Source organism: Peromyscus californicus, unplaced genomic scaffold, assembly GCF_007827085.1.
Source record: "Peromyscus californicus insignis strain IS unplaced genomic scaffold, ASM782708v3 Scaffold_3__1_contigs__length_106647218, whole genome shotgun sequence".
Lineage (NCBI taxonomy): Eukaryota > Metazoa > Chordata > Mammalia > Rodentia > Cricetidae > Peromyscus > Peromyscus californicus.
The window spans coordinates 37,290,314-37,307,797 of NW_026294551.1; the positions used below are offsets into that span (position 1 = coordinate 37,290,314).

The window sequence follows — 17,484 nt, forward strand, 5'->3', positions numbered from 1 at the left end:
TGTTTTATCTTAATGTCATTAACACAAAAATACTATTTTTTTTCTTCTCAAAGTATCAGGCACTTCACTCACTAACGCTAATTCCTACCAAGTTTCCTCAGGCGCCATATGATTAGAGTGTGACAGCTGAGGAAGGACAAGAAAAGTTAGAGTGACTAACCATGATTGACACACATCACTTTGCAGGATGATGAAAGCAGACAGCAAATACAAATTGTAATGGAATAACAACCCCACACAAGGTTGCAATGGTAACCTGCCTTTGCAATGTTAAAGTACTGCTCACTAGCAGGGGTGAGGCCAGAGTATTAGACGAAAATCCTCATACCTCATCATTCTGTAAAAAAACTATGATGCAGCCTCCCTGGAGCCTTGTGACTATAATATATGCATATATGAAATCACCAAAGAATAAATAATTCAAAGGAATCATCTTTTAAATCATGAGTTTGAGGCCAACCTAGGCTACAGATTAAGCTCCACAGAAGTCTGGGATATAGAGAGAACCAATGTATTTAAAAACTAAAACAACCTGTAAGTCTTTACAGATATTAGTAAAAATGAAGGCAGGGTATTTCCTGGCGCCTTGCAGTGATCAATGGGAATAGCTACTGTGGAAAAAAGAATCCAATTTAAACCTCTTTAAGGATTAACCCCAAACGACCACCTCCTCTCAAATACAGCATTTGGGTAACCAGAACTTCTGCTCTGCTAAAGATGCAGCCAACCATCCAGAGGCTGCACATTTAATCTGTTTTCCTAGAGCCTCGACATTCATTTTCCTCTTATTAATGGGTGGAAAAGCAGTTCCCGTGCCAAGGAGGGGTAATTATTTAAAATGTAGATGGGCTGCACTTCATAGCTCCCAGCAGCTCAGCTGGCAGAAATGACGCCTCTACAAAGCAAATCAATTACTTACTGGATACAAAACAGAATGTCTGTCTGTTCCACAAGTGTCTGGGTTACTGCACTGAGTTGAGGAGTTCTTTCTTTCATTTTGATATCTAAGGCAATCTGATATGGAATATCTTGCCTACTGTTTGCATTTATCAAATAAAAGGTAGTTTCCACAGGATATTTACAATTTGTATCTATTATAAACTTCAATTTTAATTATCTTTATAATATGTACATGCCAGTATGGACCACCAAACAATTTAGAGAGATAAATAATTACTATTTAAGGAATAATTTAGAAACGAGTAATTATATTCAACACATGAATAATCACATTGAAAAATATCCTACCACAGCACTGCTAGAGTTTTTCAGAACCTTGAAAAAAAAAAACTTAATGGAATTAATAAATGTAAAGGTTCAGCGTAAACTCACCTAGAACTGAGCTAACACCTAAGGACAAAATAAATGTTGACTTCTAATGAGAATGCCTAAGGAAGTATCCTGATTGGTGATAACAAACTAAAATACTAGGGTGAAGGGAGGACATAAGTAATAGTAAAAAGAGGAGCAACAGATATTTGGTGAGGTCATACTTTGTGTTAAGAAACTGTTTTTGATTTACTGATTTTTTTTTTTTTTTTTTTTTTTTTTTTTTGGTTTTTCGAGACAGGGTTTCTCTGTGTAGCTTTGCGCCTTTCCTGGAACTCACTTGGTAGCCCAGGCTGGCCTCGAACTCACAGAGATCCACCTGGCTCTGCCTCCCGAGTGCTGGGATTAAAGGCGTGCGCCACCACCGCCCGGCGATTTACTGATTTTTATTTACTGATTTATTTACTGGTTGAAAGAGGAAGGGGACTTATGCAGGGCCAAGAAGATCAAATAACTGCTCATGTTAGCTGAAAAGTGACGGAAGATGGAGGACGTATGATTTCATGAACTTCAGAGAAATCTTCTTAACTGACACCTGAAATAAGGCAAAAACAGCCAGAGAACAAACGATATCACATATGCAAGAGGATGAAAGATGTCTAAGGGCAGGCTTGAGGACACAGATATAATTAGGTGTGCATGCGTGCGTGCGTACTTGCAGATGTGGGGTATTTGTGTGTGTGTGTGTGTGTGTGTGTGTGTGTGTGTGTGTGTGTACTTGCAGATGTGCAAGCTAAAGGTTGAAGTTGGTTGGTTATCTCAGTTCCTCTCCACTTATTTTTTTAGACAGTGTCTTTCACTGAACCCAGTGGGTTATTTTTGTTGTTGGTGGTGTTTTTCCCCTTTCTTTTTTTGTTTGTTTGTTTTTGTTTTTTGTTTTTATTGAGCTGAGGATCGAACCCAGGGCCTTGCGCTTGCTAGGCAAGCACTCTACCACTGAGCTAAATCCCCAACTCTTCCTTTGGTTTTTTTCAAGACAGGCTTTCTCTGTGTAACAGTCCTGGCTGTCCTGAAACTCACTTTGTAGACCAGGCTGGACTCGAACTCACTGAACTCTACTTGCCTCTGCTTCCACAATGCTGGAATTACAGGCGTGTACTGCCACCACCCAGCTCAACCAAGAGTTTTTAAACTGAGGTAGGAGGATACCAAGTTCCAGCCAAAATTTGACAGGAAGAGGGAAAAGAGACTGGATTTAATAAAAATTTCCTTTTTTTTTTTAATCTCTGAGAAAAACCCTGTTACGAGGACAGAAAGGCAAATTTCTCACTGACTGGATATAAAAAGTCTCTACAACAAGAATAGAAAGGAGGAGAATACATTTCCCCAAACAGAGAGGATGGACAGAAAGGAAAAGAGGCTGAAGCAGGAAAGAGCAAAGCAGAATTAATCAAGTCTCCAGAGGGTTCTAATCAGAGACTGAACTGACAGAGAAGGCAAGTCAGATGTAAGAATCCAGCTCAGGTAAAGAAGAAGGTATAAATGGCACCAGCAGGGATCTGAGACCTGTGGGCACTGAGCAGGGTTCAGCAATCTCCCCGAACTAGCGATCAGACGTAGGAGCAGAAATCAAGAAACAACAGCTTTGGGGCTGGAGACCGAGGCTCAATGGTTACAGGCACTTGCTGCTCTTTAAGTGAACCAGCACACACACTGTGACCTATAACTTTCCCTAGCTCCAGTTCTAGGGGACCTGGTGCCCTCCCTGTTCTGGTCTCTGTGAGCACCATTTAGCACGTGGTACACATACATATACACAGACAAAACACCCATATACATAAAATAAATACATTTGGGGAAAAAAGGCAATGGCCTAAAAGTTCTAAATTTGGTGAAAATGGGTGGTGACATGCAGGGCCAAGCACTGTCCTATGAATGCTCGCAGTGATACAGGACAGCAGGACAGTGTGCGCTTACGGAGAGAGTGGCAATGTGGCTACTGTCCTTCTTCCTCAACAGTGCTAAAAACCAAAACCTGGTCTACAAAGTAGTGCTTTCACACAAAAGTTCTCTAGAAAATGTTACTCATTTTGTACCTAAATAATTGAAAGGAACAGCCATATACCACCCATATTGAATCTACAAAGGTCTCAGCAAGGCATTTCTAAACAAATCATAAATACCACCATTAAAATATTTGTTTTGATTCTGGACTCAGAGTCACAGCTAATAAACAAGTGTGGGAATGTGAAATTAAAAAACAAACTCAACACAGCTGCTCAACAAGAAGTTTCACAAGTCTGTTTACTGGCATCTCTTAATTTCGTTTCTGAAAGGTCCCACAGAGCACAGAGCCACCAGTCACCCGCCAACCCGACTACTTGCCTCGCTAATCGGCATGGTGGTGGTACTCCATCGTGTACAGTTTACAGTATTTTTAACACTGCCCAGGAGTATGGCTAGTTCTTGCTCTCATTGTCCAGAACATGTTCATATAACTGTCATCTAAGACTATGTCTCTTTTTAAAGAAAAAGACTAAAACAAATTCTTTATACCATATCCTTGAGTATGACATAATTCATACAAGAAAGCTGGTCTGCAAAGGGCCAGCTTTAGAGACAAAACGCCACCCTCTTCTTTATTATACGTCCTGATTGTTTCTTTAAAGAACTTCCCTAAACTTCAAAAAAATATTCCAAACACTATGGTTATCTGTCATCTATTACATGCCCCATGGAAATGCCATTTTTAAATATCAGGGAATTAATTAGAGGACTGATGTAAATTTTCTTGATATAAATAAACATATAAACATGCCTGGGTAAAGGAAAACACGTCTATTTAGTAAAGGGTCTATAACCTACAGTTCAAATAAATAATTAAATACACCAAATAAGTCGATTTAAAGACAAAAACACACATATTGCATTAAGATCTACTCAAATTATACAACATAGTACCTAGCAGTATAATTCCGCTAGTGGAGGAAAAAAATCTCATTTTATATCATCACACTAATAAGCTTAGTAGTGTATCTGAAAGGGAGGACTCCAACGGAAAGTAACCAAAGGCACTTCATTTTCCCTGAACATTTGAACCGCATGGAGGAGAAGGAACAACAGCTACCTATTTAGACATCTGTGCACTCCACTGTCAAGAACACGTCATGTGTGAACATGCACACCTAGATCCAAGGAGGAACAGGAAGCACTGAGAAAAGAGAAAACAGTAATGAAACCTGGGAATGGTAGACCAAGCCTATGTCCCACGACCCCAGGCGAAGGATGAAGACCAGCCTGGGCTACATATGACAGAGAAGGAAGGAGGTCAGCTGATGACTGACTAAAAAACTGAGTAGCTCCTAATTAATACTTGCTTTAAAATTGAAAAAAAAAATCAAGATTTCCAAATCACCAACAACTGGCTGTTTCCCTCATCACAGACAACTGAGTGTTTTCTATCCTCTTGCTCCTCATTAAGCAATAAATAGTAGCAATAATGATCTCAGATGAAATGTAAGCAACTGCATACACCTCTGTCAGGGCTGGAGAGATGCGGCACGTACTGATCTTTAGAGGACTTGGGGTCGGGCCCCAGGACACACATGCAGCTGACAATCGTCTGTAACTCCAGTTCTAGAGGAGCTGAAGCCTTCTTCTGGCCCCCATGGGAACTGTATGCACATGACATACATTCAGGAAAGATAATCACACACATTTTTTTTCTCTGCCTACCAACTACAACATACCATTGTTCAAACTGAGCAAGGCTTCCTTATAAAGGCACTACCTAAGTGAAACACTGTACACACAGAAGACATTTCTAAAACCCTGCCAAAATGATGCACACTCAAAAACAAAGCTCCCATACAATGAGCAAATAACTTCGTTGTCCAGTGTTCTGAGATGTTTACCAGGCATGCCCTGCACTCCGGGCCTCACTCCTTGGCGAGCATTTATTTCTACACAGGCAACAGAGTTGTTATTTCCTAGCTAATCACCTTTTTAGTCAACACTTAGAACTGATTTCCTTTTCAAGAACTGACTTCCCCAAAGTTATGACACCTCCAAGAGGCTCATTTCTATATTTCAACCAGCATCCTGTCTTTCCGCCATAGAGTTTACTTTCCCTTCCTTGTTAAGACCCCACTTTAACTAAGAGTGACACAGAGATACTGTCCCTTCAACTGTGTCTCCAAGTCTTCACAGGACAGTGTAGTGGCAATGGCCAAAGAGAGGGTTGAGATGAAACCAGTAAAATCAGAATTCATATTTTGGCAGATGGCTTTCAATACTTTAGTACCAAAAACGCTTCTCAAAAAATGGAGAAGTTGGTGGGGATCAATTCTTTAGAATAATATTTATTAAAAAGGCCAAATAAACACTTAAGATTTTCTTTTAAAAAGTAAACAGAGCCGGGCGGTGGTGGCGCACGCCTTTAATCCCAGCACTCGGGAGGCAGAGCCAGGCGGATCTCTGTGAGTTCGAGGCCAGCCTGGGCTACCAAGTGAGTTCCAGGAAAGGCGCAAAGCTACACAGAGAAACCCTGTCTCGAAAAAACAAAAAAAAAAAGTAAACAGAGTTATCTTAATGGTGGAGTCACTTACCTAGCACTTGGGAGGCCCTGGTTACAATCCTCAGCACCACAAACAAGTACAAGAACAAACAAGTAAATACTGATCATGGTGTGTGTGTGTGTGTGTGTGTGTGTGTGTGTGTGTGTGTGTGTGTGTGTGCATGTGTGTGCTATATAGCAATTTCCAACATATTCAGATAATTATATAATAAAAGCAAATTATAAAAAAATACACATCAATCATTGTGCATAACTCACAGGTATAACAGATACTTCAGTGGAGCATTGACTCAGAAATAATCAGCCCATCTGGGTCAGTAGCTTCTTTGTCAAATAGCAAAAGGAAAATGAGGGAAGAAAGAAGAATAAAGCTGGCTGGGTATACAGCTCAGTGACAGCATTTGCCTAGCACGAGCCAGTCAGTCCCTGTTCAGTCTCCAGGACCTCAAAAACAAACAACAACAACAAAAAACTATTCTATTGACCATCCTCTTTTATTTCCAGAGCAGAGAATAAACCGCAGAGCCATGAATCTATAGCTGGGACAAGTTAAAAAGAATGTATTCCATAAGCATGCCAATACACTGAGATACTCGCCAGGCAGCAGACATAGAAAGATGGATTGGACGACAACAGATCCTGAGCTGAAAGGAAGCTACAAGCTCACAAAGGAAAAAAACAGCTAAAAAAAGTGATCATCTCCAAATAAATTATATCATACTTATAAACCCAATGCTCTAGGAACACAGAAGAGTAAATACAACATTTCTGTTTGAATCTTATCATGCATGCAAGTCAAACAGCAAATGGAAAGTTGCAGGTTTCAAACTAAAACCACAGAGAACTCATTGTGGACAGTGACGAGGTGATGGCTAGCTTTACACCACGAGTATGTTCTGTGTACAATGTAACATCAGAATCAGGAGAACAGGTAGCTTCCCACATCAGGGGTGCTCAGGGGTGATGTGAAATGCAGATAATGCAAAGGAAAGTGGACATAACAGAATTACAATGAGTCATGCTGGTTACCCAAAGCAGAGAGATACAAGTGAACACATTCTCAGAGCATGTCTCCAATTTGAACTTCATTCCCCTAACATTCAGAGAATTTCAATAGCTATTTGTCCATCTTAATTAAATCAATCTTACTGATCAACCACTATAATAAAAATCTCTCTTCATCAAAAATGACTAATTAGGATATCGGAAAGAAGATTAGTCAAAAGTGCTCGATATGACTTTCTTGTTATCATTCTTTATTTTAAAATGGGAAAAAAAACAGAACTTTCCCATCAATTCAAGAGATATCATAATTTCTGAAAAATAAGATAAAAATGCTAAGACTCTCAGATCCATCACCCAAATGAGCAGGACCTGAAGCCTATAAATTTACAAAGACAGAATCAGCTCTGGGACAAACACCACTTTCATCTTTTGTTTAGAAATCATGTGTTTTAGGCTTCACTTACTTCTACCAATGTCAGTACTTTCCAGCACAGAATGCAAACCAAGAGGCCGGCACTCACTCTGCCCGTTGTTATAGTGTAAGAACTGGCTGGTTCTTGCTTGAGGAGAACTGTTCCTAACAGTGGGTGAGTACAAAACTACTATTCTAGCTCAGAGATAATATTTTCTTGATAAAAAAATTTAGAGGAAAAGTGGGTAATAGGGTGTTCCACATTTTTATTAACATTAGTCATCATCACATGCCTTAGGAGCAAGCAGAAAGGAAGAATAGGAGAGAAGGACAGAGAGAAAGAACTAAAAGTAAGCTTGTATGATGTCATGTGGAAACATGAATCCTGTTACAAAGAACATGTGTCTGTGTTACATTAAGATTCTAGTCTATAATACTGATATTTGGCAAAATTAATGTGACTTCAAGAGCACTGCTTACATTAACTGCAGCATTTCAAACATCAGTTTACAGATAATTAAAATACAGTTCTGAATAGGGCAAGGTGGGATGAATTGTAAACTTAGTCATTCAAAGATCACTGGTAGTATTATTACTTACGATACACATGCACCGTATTTCTTTGTGTGGTTTGTACATATGCATACAGTACCTACAGAGGCCTGAAGAGGGTGTCAGATCCCCTGAGGCTCAAGTTACAGGCAGCTGGTGAGTCGCTATATAGGTGCTAGCAGTAGAAGTTGATCAGCCCTCTACAAGCATAGCAAGGGCTTTTAACTGTTGGGCTATCTCTCCAATGCCAGCCTGATTACAGACTTTCCATCTCCAAACTTATTAGCTAGAAAACTCATGAGATAAATGTTTTTTTTAAAAACTTACCACTAGTATTAAAAGCCATACAGCACACGGGCTTCTCGTGGGCAGGGAAGTGGGCCACAATGCCATCACTGTCTGAGTCCTCACTCACAAGCACCTTTGAAAAAGAAAGGATGAAGGTTAACCTTAGTCACTAATGGCTTAGAGGCCACAGCACACACTCCTCAATCCCTCAACAAGATGCTTGCACTGCACTGAATTTATTCTCATCCAAGTGAACTCCATCACCAATCCAATACGCCCCTCATAGAACATGGATAATCTCCAAAAACAGCCACTTAATATGACTACAGAGAGATTTGCTGGGGAAAAAAATCACTATTTCCCCTATGATTAAAAAGAGGTTGATGGGCCAGGCAGTGGTGGTGCACGCCTTTAATCCCAGCACTTGGAAGCCAGAGTCAGGTGGATCTCTGTGAGTTTGAGGTCAGCCTGGTCTACAGAGTGAAATCCAGGACAGGCACCAAAACTATGCAGAGAAACCCTGTCTTGAAAAAATAAAAAAAGTCAATGAATGAAAAATATAAAAAATAAGACAAATAATAATGGAGTATGATACATAAGTTTGTTCTATGTTTGATATCTTTTACACTTAATTATATTATTCTGTGTGTACACAAGTGTCGGTCACAGGATATTTGCAGGAAGCAGTTCTTTCCTTTCATGTGATCTCAGGAATTGGACTCAGGTCATCAGGCATGGCAGCAGGCACCTTTACCAGCTGAGTCATGTTGGATTTTGAATTGTAATTTAAAAAGGGACACTTTGAGAAAATACTGTTATACCATGTACAGAAAAATCAGAAGATAAGGCAAGATTCCCGGCCAGCCTGGGGGCAAAGCAAAAATCTAGTCTCAAGAATGCTGGCCATGTCCTACAGGGGCTCAAAGTAGTCACCCTGAAAGATACAGAGTTGGTTCTTTGCCTAAAAGGCACAAAAAGGAATGCACTATTGCAGAGTTACTTGGGTTCAATTCACATGCCGTAAAGGTCACTCATTTCAACTTCACAGTTCAATGACACTAAATAAACATATATAATACTAAATAAACTATAGTAATAATCTGTTTTATAAAATGTCTTCAATTGTTATCTTTAAAATTCTTGTCATATTGCTCTGGATAGACCTCTAATTCAGCTTATGAATATAATAATCGTGTTATCTTTTCAAAAAATTATTTTCTGTGATTTTTTAAAATTATTTTTCCCTCATTTATGTTCAGATCATTATTTCTTCCTTTATATGTTTTTTTGGGGGGGTTCATTTCGTTTGTTTATTGGTTTGGTTTTTGTTTGGTTTGGTTTGGTTTTGTTTGGGTTTGGTTTGGGTTTTGGTTTGGGTTTTTTGAGACAGGGTTTCTTCTTGTAACAGTCCTATCTGTCCTGGAACTCACTTTTAAGGTCAGGTTGGTCTTGAACTCACAGAGATCTGCTTGACTCTGCCTCCCAAGTGCTGGGATTAAAGGCGTGCACCACCACTACCCAGCATTCCTTCATTTTTTTAAAAAGGCTATACTATTCTCTTCTTAGTGTTACCATTTTCTTAAGGAGAAAGTTTAAAGTACCTCCCTCTCAGAATAAGCACTGAAATCTCGGCATTTGGTTCCACAAAATACCATAAATTTCAGTACATTTTTCCTTCATCAAGTTCGAAATACTTTCTGTTTTTTATTAAGCATCTTTGATTGACCTGTGATTTATTTACAAAGCCACTGTTTTTTGATAAGTATTTAGAGATCTCCTAAGTTTAATTATTTTGACTGTGCAAAGAAAACATGTATTGGGCTATTAAGAAGGCTCAGCAGTTAAAAATCCTGTCCCACAAATCTGACTACTTGAGGTCCAATGGAAGGAAACAATTAACATTTATAAGTAGCCTTCTGACCCCACATGTATGACATGACAAGCATGCACATGTGTGCATGTAGGTGCGGGAACAGGAAGGACAGATAGAAAGACATACAACTTTCCATGTAATGGCTGAATACAACTATTATAATACTATTGTTGCTTACATAAAGTACTTTCATAAAAATGGTAGCTTTTAATCTAATCTTTCTAGATACCTTTAAATTTGATTCTATTTATAAAAGTAAAACAGAGATCATTGATATTGTTGGCTTAAATATGCTATGTACTTTAATACATCAAAACTATTTGTTATTTGTTATCCAAATGATCATCTTTTATGCTAAAAAAATAGCTTTAATGGAGGATCCTAGTGTACACTATAATCCCTGGTCTAAGGAGGCTAAGGCAGGAAGGTTTGGGTGTTAACTATTTCTAGTAATTTCTTAGTGGTCCCTTAGTAGACTATGATATATATATATATATCAACATCCCCTTTTGTCAATGTTGAATGAATTCCAGTAAAATGTAGGCCCTTGTTCAAATGCAGATTTTCTCCAGAAAGAGATCACACTCCAAAGAACTCCAGATACTAAAAATGAAACAAAAGGAGGCACGTGTGCATATCTTTCTGCTTTCTGTTTCAGGGACAATCTCTCTTGTGTGTTCTGTGTTCATAGACGAAAGTCTTGCTGTGTAACTCAGGCTCACAGGTAACCTCTTTGAGCTAAGACCTGCCTTCTGCTTCTACTTTGTGACTCTTGGGACTCAAGGATTATGCCACTACAACTGACTATCATTTCTTCAAACATCGTTTCTGTCCTTCTCTTCCCCATTTCTAAAGATTTCAAATGCAAGTGCCAATGTGCACAGCATCATTTGAAAGGCTTCTGGGCCTATGCTGATAACATCTTTATATACTTATACAGATGCCAGGAGATAAACTGCATCTCCGAATGCCAGTACTGGACAGCATCCCCACGTTTTTCCTGCCAATGTGACTTCTTTATAGAATATACAAGGAGTATTTGGGGATTCACCAGTTGGCCAACATAAGTCAGAGTCTCTCTAGCAAAGAATCTCTTGATTCGATATTCAGATAGAAATATATGAAAAGAAAGTTGATGAAATAACGACTCTACAAATGAACGTTAAAACCATCAACATTTGACTCCATTTATGTGACGCTTTCAACATCACACAAGTGTGGAGAAGTACATTCACAGTTGTCAGAGAAGGAAGTAACAGTCAGGTGCAGTGGTACACATGTTCATTCCAGCGTCTGGGAGGCAGAGGCAGGCCTTGTGAAGTTCCAAGCCAAGCAGCTACAAAGTAGACTGTCTCAAAAAAATAAAATGATATGAATAAATATCATGTACCCTCAAAATACAAATGAAGAGAATGAGATGTAGTTAGGGTTGAGGGATGGGAATGAATTACTTCAAAATTAATAATAATTAATAATGCAAGTATAGAATATATCCCCAAACTTTTGAATTTCTTAGAGTCTAGTATGTAGTTTAAACTTGCAATTTCCTTAAAATGAGTTGTGCAGATTAAATTTAAATATTTTTTCTGTGAAATATTTTTGTCATTTGTCCAGTTTCTGTTAAATGTGATTAGAAATTGAGGCAATTAGTATTTTACTTAATTTGATAGCAACACTAAAAACTGTACTGCTTCCAGCAAAAAAAACACATTGGTTCTGATATACAGGAAAACTCAAGGTATGATATGAGGTACCATAACTGTTCTCCTTACAGAATTCATAAGGTCAAACAAGTACACCCACTGGAAAGGGTCCTCTGCAGTGTTTCATTATTGTGCCTAAAGCTTCAGACCACTAAAACCATCATTAGCCCATGATAATACTCCTAAGGTAGAAGCTGGCCACTTATCTAAGCAGAGTGAAGTCATAATTTGCATCAACAACTATACTAAACAATATAACATACTTTAATTAACACAAGGTGTATAAGAATACCTGGTCTGGGGCAAAACCTAGCTAAGATTTACGCCACCATTCTGAAGTATTTTATTTCACTTATTGGTTTTGCCACATTGCTAACTTCGATTACATAAATGTGTAAAAAGCAAATCATACCACTTAACTTCTCCAGTCAAGAAATGCTTTTAAATAAAACATGAAAGTAACAAAGATGAAAATGGACACAAAGTCAATTAAATCCATTCCTCCTTAATGCAGTTACCATGCAAGGTCCCATCACCATAAAATCAAATTAATCAATACAGCAACAGAAAGATGGTGCATCCGATTTTATATGCTGCCAGAGTGAATGTGAAACTCTATTAAGTCCCAGTGGATTTAAATCACAGAGGACGACGGGTAACTCCTGAGCTGTGGACAGGAGGGACGAGCACGGCAGAGATGGGGAAACAGCAGTGGAATGGACCCGGACTGGGGAGTCTCTGAGACACCATCCCTTTAATGTTCTGCCGTTCAGTGTAAAACATCCTGGGTCTCCAAACGGAGACAGAGGGGTCCTGCTGAAAAACAGACTCGGGAAAATGAAGAGGCAGCCTGGGACTACATGACTCTAATTCCTTTGAAAAATAGTTCTTTTATACTGGCATAGAATTTATTTATTTTCTGAACACCTATCTTGAAATTGTGATGCTTCCCAAACAACGATGGAAAAAACAATTTTACATGTGATAAGTCTTGAAAAGCTTCTTTGATTTGTTCACCGAAGAAAGATAAACTTTTGCAAATATACAATCTATAATGCATTTATTTCCACATTACAAAACCAAAAGTTCCGTCCCTCCTCCCATAACTCCCACATCCCTTGACTGTTTTCCAGGCTGGCCCCTGAAATCCAGGGCTCAAATGCTGAGTAGCTGGGACTATAGGTATCACATCCAAGTGGCATTTGAAAAAAGAATATATGTATGTGCCTCTCCACATGAGTTCATGTTTGTTCCACCCCCCAACCCCCTAACCCCCAACCCCCCACTGCCATCCTAACATTTAATAGAAAAGTTTGCTAGCACATATTTAAAAAGAAAAAAATCAATACAAGCATATATGTATTTGGTTAATCTGAAATTTTAAATAAAACATAACCAGGGGGCAGGAGGGATGGATCAGTGGTTAAGAGTACTGGCAGTTCTTCCAGAGGTCCTGAGTTCAATTCCCAGCAACCACAGGATGGCTCACAACCATCTACAGTGAGATCTGGTGCCCTCTTCTGGCATGCAGGGATACATGCAGGCAGAACACTGTATACATAATAAATAAATCTTTAAAAAAAATAATAATAACCAAATTTAACAACACAGAATTTCAAAGCATTTTTTGTTTTCATTGCACCGAAGTCAGTCTTTCTCAAGTACCTTTTAATCCTTGCAAAGGAAATAGCACACAATTAGCTGCCAATGTAATGTTTCATTAAGATGCTGCCCCGTAGCCGGGCGGTGGTGGCGCACGCCTTTAATCCCAGCACTCGGGAGGCAGAGGCAGGCGGATCTCTGTGAGTTCGAGGCCAGCCTGGTCTACAAAGTGAGTTCCAGGAAAGGCGCAAAACTACACAGAGAAACCCTGTCTCAAAAAAAAAAAAAAAAAAAAAAAGATGTTGACCTGTACGTATATAGTGGAAGCAGACTCCTCAACAGAACATGCAATACTAAAGGTCAATTCTAACAAATTTTCTAAGCATTTTTTTTCTGAATAAAAAATGAATATGTGACGAGGCGGGGTGGCGCATGCCTTTGATCCCAGCATTTGGGAGGCAGAGGCAGGCAGATCTCTGTGAGTTCGAGGTTAGCCTGGTCTACAAAACAAGTTCCATGACAGCCAGGGTTATTTACATAGAGAAACCTTGTCTCGAAAAACCAAAAAAAAAAAAAGAGAGAGAGAGAGAGAGAAAAGAAATGAAAAGGAAAAAATGAATACGTATGCTACATTAATGGTGTGTTTCATAAACCTAGTACTTTTCAATTTAAAACATTTTAGATTATATTTGTTATAACAACAACCTTAAGTATTAAGATTTAAAAATTATGTCCTTTCAGTATTTTAAAGGCTAGAACATGAAAGAAATTTCATGACTGACTGAAGAGAGGTGGGAGAAGTTTTGTCAAAAACATCCTCCCAACAACCTAAGACACAAAGGAAAACTTCTTGCATGTGTCCTTGAACCAGACAAAACTCAACTAGACTTAACCTACTGTCTGAAGACAGAGGAGTTTCCCCAGGCTATTGTCATGTATATTTTGTGGTTTGCAATTTCAAACTTCTGTGTGTTTTGTTTTTTTTGGTTTTGTTTATGGTTTCTACTGTGTAGAAGGGCATATGTTAGCTGGGCATGGTGCGCCTGCCCACGAGCCCAGCACTCAGAACACTCGGGCAGGAGGACTGCTGCTGATAACCTGACAACATGAAACCTTGTCTTCCAGGAGCTAAAAGAGAGAAAAGGCCTTAAAACTTCATATAACAGACTGACCTATGTCAGACTAGCCACTGCTGCGTATTGTCTTATTTCCACCAAATCTGCACAGGAAAGACTTGCCTCAGTCTGCTGTCCGGACTTCTCATTTTAGGAGAAATTTATTAATCTTGGGATGTAGATTATAACATGACATTATACCAAAAACCAGTGTGAACAGAATAGCACAAACACGTATGAAAGTATTTACAAACACATGTTCTGAGGGAGAAGAGTGAGGACTTCTGCAACTTTCCCTTTAGGTTTTAAGCATTAATGATGATTGAACTAACAAGTGGGAAATGTCCCTTGTTTTCCTAGAATAGGTGAAAAAAATCTGACCTGAATTGATTCAAATTTCTAAAACTACAAATTATTCATCTCTTCGGGCCAAGTACCTTTGGGGTCCAAGCCCTGCAGGTAACATGAATGTCATTCCTCGGGAGTTCTTACCTGGCCCTCTCCAACTGTCTCAGTGTCTATGACGGTGATGATGCCTGGCACCAAGGGGCTCCGTCTGGAGTTGCTGTGGACGGCAACATCATCTTCTGTCACCCCTGAGGGCAGTGTGCCTGTCAGCTGAGTCACCACCTTCCCAACCATCGTCAGACCACTTTTCAATGTCTGCATAACAAAAGACAAAATGTATGACTTACAACAAAATGCAAACTCTAAACAGGAAATATGCACTTGAATCATTTCCAAGCCTCAAGTCCTTATTCTCTTACAATATTTTATATAGCAATAAAGACCACAGATTTTCAGTCTGCCATTCAACAGGATCTTGAAACCTGCTTAGAAGAGTTCAAGGAAAAGTCACGATGATGTGCCAAGTCGGTGTGTTGGCAATAATGTCATAATTAAATGATACTGATTACAAGCGCAGAGTTGTTGAATTTAATAGCTATATAGTTACTATAATATTTCTTCTATTGCATCCCTTCATGTACATATTTTAGAACGTATGATATAATAAGAAGGGAACTGTCATGTGACAACGCTTTTTAAATATTGTATATCAAAGTTTATATTCATTTCACCAAGATAACAACTGAGACATTGACAGAATTTCTAAGTGGGAAAAGGTTATAATTTTAAAAGTACACCTATGCTATTATAAAAGACTACACACTAAGAGGAATGATGGGAATTACTTTCCCCCTCCACAATAATTACTAAGCAAATGATGTCCAATAGGAAATGTAGCTGACAGGTTGCCTTGGATCCAATGTAGTGTTTCTGCTACACTATTCCACTCAAAGCAAGTGAGGAGAGCTATTGCATATGTTTTTCCTTATTCATAAATCTCAACTAACTGTCCTGACAATTATTAATAGAAATCAGGGCAGGGCTGCAGCTCAGTGAAGTTTGTCTCACATGCCAGAGGCCCTAGGTTCATCTGTACCACGGAAGAAAAACAGAAATGAACCATGAACAAAAATGTTCTTAAAGTAACAGTTGTTTTTTTTTCCTGAAAAAAAAAAAAGAGAGCTAAAAGAGAGAAAACTATACCAAAAATATATTTTTGAAGAATATTCTTCTCAATAGAGTAGACCAAGGAGCCTGGATTTCAAGGACATATTAAGGAATATTTGTGGGGAAATAATTATGGGGAATATAACCTTACCTGTAGTAGGTCATGAAATCTAACGTGTGTATGCGCGCGTGCACGTGCTTGTATGTGTGTGTGTGTGTTCCTTAGTTCTATTTGTCTTTTTGTCTTACTACACCACTACAAAGATAAACCTATTATTGCATAGATACTTGGAACCCTTGAAAAGGTTTATATATTTTTTTCATTTCAGAGTAGCACTTCAAATTAATATTTATACTTTTAGATTTTTCTCGCTGCTTTCCATAACAGTCAATCTGAATTTTCTTATGTGGACTGTAAAAGAGGTTAATTTTCTATGCTGGTGCTAAGAAATTGTTCAAATGAGATTATTTGATTACAATTATAGAATCTTGATTTATGTTCACTAGCTCTCTCCTAAGAGTCTTATATTAATGTGTGTTCACCCCACTGTGGTCAATTGATTTAATAAAAATGTCCGTGTTTTTTCTTGTTACCTGATAACTTAACGACAACAGTTTGGAGAGAGCAACACCATTAGCGCTAATGGAAAGGGGGACAACTGATGACAAGGGACCCCGGGACAGCCTCCTGCACTGGAAGAGAACATACACGTCTCTGGGAGTAAAGGCTGTAATGGTCACATGCTACAGTACTGTTCTGTTGAGAGCACTCTTGCAAAACAATCAGGCTTGAAGAACCTTAACGAATTTAAATAGTTCAGATTGGCCCAAGACGTGTGCAATTTATCATCTCCATAAGCGGTTTCTCTGTTGCCCTCATTATATTTTTGTATCAAGTCTGTGTGCACTAGCTACTTAGATAAAGTGTGAAGGTGTGTGAGCACTACAGCATCATATATGCTACTCATGGTGCATAAAGTGCTTGTAGGTGTGCTTCATTCTAACTCAATATAAACCTTAAGAATGACTTAAATTTTTACTTATGTTCATGCTTTCTCTGTGCAGTCCTGGCTGGTTTTTCAAAACAGGGTTTCTCTGTGTAGCTTTGCACCTTTCCTGGAACTCACTCTGTAGACCAGGCTGGCCTTGAATTCACAGAGATCCACCTGGCTCTGCCTCCTGAGTGCTGGGATTAAATGTTACTTATGTTCATTCTAACGTCTTCATTGATGCGGAAAGCATTCACACACACACAAACACACACACCCCTAATTTACACAGCTGCAATGATGCCTACAGTCTCATAACTTACTACACAAATTGCTATAAAGTTTAGGGGTTGTATTTAAAAAGAAAAGATAATAGTTGTTCTTTCCAAAACACATCAAGTCTTCATGCCAACATGGCTGAAATATACTGCCTTTCTCTTGTTTTCTTGGTGACTTTTGCCGCTGACTTATGGCTTGTTTTCCTGCATTTCTTCCCATTTTTATGGGCCCTAGTTATACTCATATTCATTGGCATAAAAGCATGAGCTGATGCGCTCAGGGGCAAACACAGAGGATACACAAGCA

General features: G+C 38.8%; 1 protein-coding gene across 7 annotated transcripts in view; it reads right to left on the reverse strand.

The window, feature by feature from the left end:
• Bcas3 (BCAS3 microtubule associated cell migration factor) overlaps positions 1-17,484 on the reverse strand; it is a 506,689-nt gene that overhangs the window by 359,750 nt on the left and 129,455 nt on the right. For all 7 annotated transcript variants that reach the window (XM_052759620.1, XM_052759614.1, XM_052759617.1 and 4 more), the window contains exons 12-13: positions 14,888-15,058; positions 8,142-8,235 (exon numbers count right to left, since the gene is read on the reverse strand). In XM_052759620.1, coding sequence (XP_052615580.1) covers positions 8,142-8,235; positions 14,888-15,058 — 265 coding nt within the window. The remainder of the gene's footprint in view (positions 1-8,141; positions 8,236-14,887; positions 15,059-17,484) is intronic.